The sequence below is a fragment of the Fragaria vesca genome, linkage group LG6, assembly GCF_000184155.1.
Source record: "Fragaria vesca subsp. vesca linkage group LG6, FraVesHawaii_1.0, whole genome shotgun sequence".
Classification (NCBI taxonomy): Eukaryota; Viridiplantae; Streptophyta; class Magnoliopsida; order Rosales; family Rosaceae; genus Fragaria; species Fragaria vesca.
Window position 1 is genome coordinate 33,085,804 of NC_020496.1, and position 2,711 is coordinate 33,088,514.

General features: G+C 37.1%; 1 protein-coding gene across 1 annotated transcript in view; it reads left to right on the forward strand.

The window, feature by feature from the left end:
- Nucleotides 1-649: 649 nt before the first annotated feature.
- LOC101292828 (kinesin-4-like) overlaps nucleotides 650-2,711 on the forward strand; it is a 6,877-nt gene continuing 4,815 nt past the window's right edge. Inside the window, exons 1-5 of the mRNA XM_004306149.1 lie at nucleotides 650-716; nucleotides 947-1,104; nucleotides 1,239-1,385; nucleotides 1,461-1,716; nucleotides 2,577-2,680. Of these exons, the coding sequence (XP_004306197.1) occupies nucleotides 650-716; nucleotides 947-1,104; nucleotides 1,239-1,385; nucleotides 1,461-1,716; nucleotides 2,577-2,680 (732 nt within the window). The remainder of the gene's footprint in view (nucleotides 717-946; nucleotides 1,105-1,238; nucleotides 1,386-1,460; nucleotides 1,717-2,576; nucleotides 2,681-2,711) is intronic.

Below are 2,711 nucleotides of genomic sequence, written 5' to 3' on the forward strand. Positions count from 1 at the left end.
ATGATAGGAGCACTTATGAGACGAACCCAGATTTGATAAAGAGGTGTTGCCGTGATGGGTTTCACTTTTTAGATGAAGTGCTGGGTACGTGTAGATAGATATAGGGGTTAAACTGGAAAAAATGTAAGAAAAATATAAGTGCTAGGTCTAATTAGCAATTTGCTGGGTACATTTAGCAATTTGCTAGGTCTAATTAGCAATTTGCGCGTAAAAGACCCGAGACCCCAGATTTCAAAGCGAGATCCTATCCGTTGGCCTTGGAGAAACGGATGCCACGTGGACGCCCCAGATCCTCTTCTGTGACCTAAACCACGTGGTACCCTACCGATTTGAATTCAAAAAAAATAGAAACGTTAGGATTCCCAAACCTGGGTGTTAGGAGGATCCTCATATCTCTCACAAAATCCAAACACCCAGAATTTCATGCTTCTCTCTCTCTCTCTCTCTCTCTCTCTCTCTCTCTCTCGCTCTATACCTTTCTGGGTCCGAGGTTTTAGGGTTTTAGAGAAAGAATCCGAGTACGTACGTTCTTGATCTTCCTCTGTCCCTCTGTGTTGTTTGGTTGAGTCTTTCTTGAAGATTTTTGGTGGGTTTTGTTCGGAATGAAATGGGTTTCAATGGGTCGGTTCGAATTTGCAGGAAACGAGTAATGGAGGACCGATCAAGAACTGGGTTGCATGATTTTACTAGGGCTTCAAGAAAGGCTGAAGAATCAGGTTTGTCGGTTCATCTTTGAGTCTTTTTCGTTTTGATTTCAGAGCATGTGATAGAAAAGAAACAATTGGCTTTGATTGAATTGACGAATTGAATTTCTTGGTTTGAAAATTGCAAAGTTAGGTTTGTCTCCATTGATTTGTTTAGAATAGAAATTAGGGCATGATTGGTTTTGTTTTCTGGGTTGGTGAATTATTCGATTATTGATTGCTAAATTTGGTAAATTTGGCAGCCTGGAGGCGATTCCAAGCTGTGGAGTGGCTTGAAAGCTTTGTGGGTCCACTTAACATACCGAACCAACCGTCGGAGAAAGAGTTCATTTCTTGCCTGAGAAATGGTCTGATCCTATGCAATGCCATAAACAAGATTCAACCCGGATCGGTGCCCAGGGTACTTCAATTGCTATCCCTACATTTTTGTATTTTCCTCTCTGTTTGATATAATTGAAAGTGATATAATTGCCTTTTATGTGTTAATGGACAAATATCATGTTCTTATATATTTATCATTATTATCAATTTAAGGTGGTGGAGAGCCCATTGCCTTTACAATCGCTGAGTAGGGAATCTCAACCGTTGCCTGCTTATCAGTACTTTGAGAATGTCCGAAACTTTCTGGTTGCTGCTGAAGAGTTAAAGCTGCCTGCTTTTGAAGCTTCTGACCTTGAAAGGGTATATTATCTATTTATAATGCATTATTACATGTATTGTTTCGAGGTTGGCTGTTGATTTTGTTTTATGTCTCAGGATACATTGGAGGCAGGGTCAGTAGGGAAGGTTGTTGATTGTGTTTTAGCCCTTAGATCCTATAATGTGTGGAAGAAGATGGGCAACGTGAATGGATATTACAAGCATATAAAATCTCCCTTAGTCATGCATTCAGCCAATAGAATGCATTCAAGAACCCCACCTATGGTCTCCTCGCACTCTTGCAGGAACTTGGATATGTCGGCTGGACTGGATAGACAACTATCGATTGAGGATGACAAACGGAAACCCAAAGGTTTTATTGGTTTCTTTTTCTTGAGAGTTTTATCCATTTCAAATACATGCATTTCAACTTATGCTTACCCTCATCTAGAGAGAGGAAAATATCATCAGAAACTACCTTAAATGTTAACTTATTTATACAGTGACACATGTTATGGTTATAAATGAGGACACATTTGCTATGTTTGATAAGAAATATAAAACTGTAAACGAGTAATGATACAACCCCTTGTATGTTCATTATTGGTCTAGAAGCAATATAGTAAGATCTCACAAGAAACATATTGTGATAGTTATTTCTTTTCAATTTTTGAGGTTCGTGCATATGTAATGCTAAAATATTCATAATTTTCATTTTGTTTAAAGTTCTGATACAAGTTTTTTATAGTTGTAAATGATATACTTGATGATGTAATTCTATGGTTATTAGTTGAGGCCAAGATTAATGCACACTCAGTATGTGAGTTCAATGATTCATGTAGTAGCATATATACGAAGGTTTCAATTGACACCTAGCTTTGCAAGTACATGTTTTTTATCTTGATATATACGAAGGTTTCAATTGACACCTAGCTTTGCAAGTACATGTTTTTTATCTTGATATATACGTTCTGAAGATCTTGGACTATACAATAAGAAATTTTTTTCCTTCAAAGGATGCATCACAAGAACGTAATAGCCTGTGGTTATTTCACGATGCTAAGAGTTGATGATAAAGTTTCACTATTGAATGATAAAAACAAATTAATCTTCTTTAGTGTTAGTAGATATAACAACATCTACTTCAGAAAGGTTGTCAGGCTTATACACAATCCGCATGGCCTTTACTTTCTCTCCCTTAACGTTTGTCTCATCTGTTTTTTTGTGATGCAGTGGATTCTATAGAATCTGTTGTCAAGTTACTTGCTGCTTCTATGGTTGATATAAAGGAAAACATTGACGATAACCTACTTGCTTCCTACCATAATGGAGATCTGGTAATATTCTCTTCGTTTTTATTTATCTATT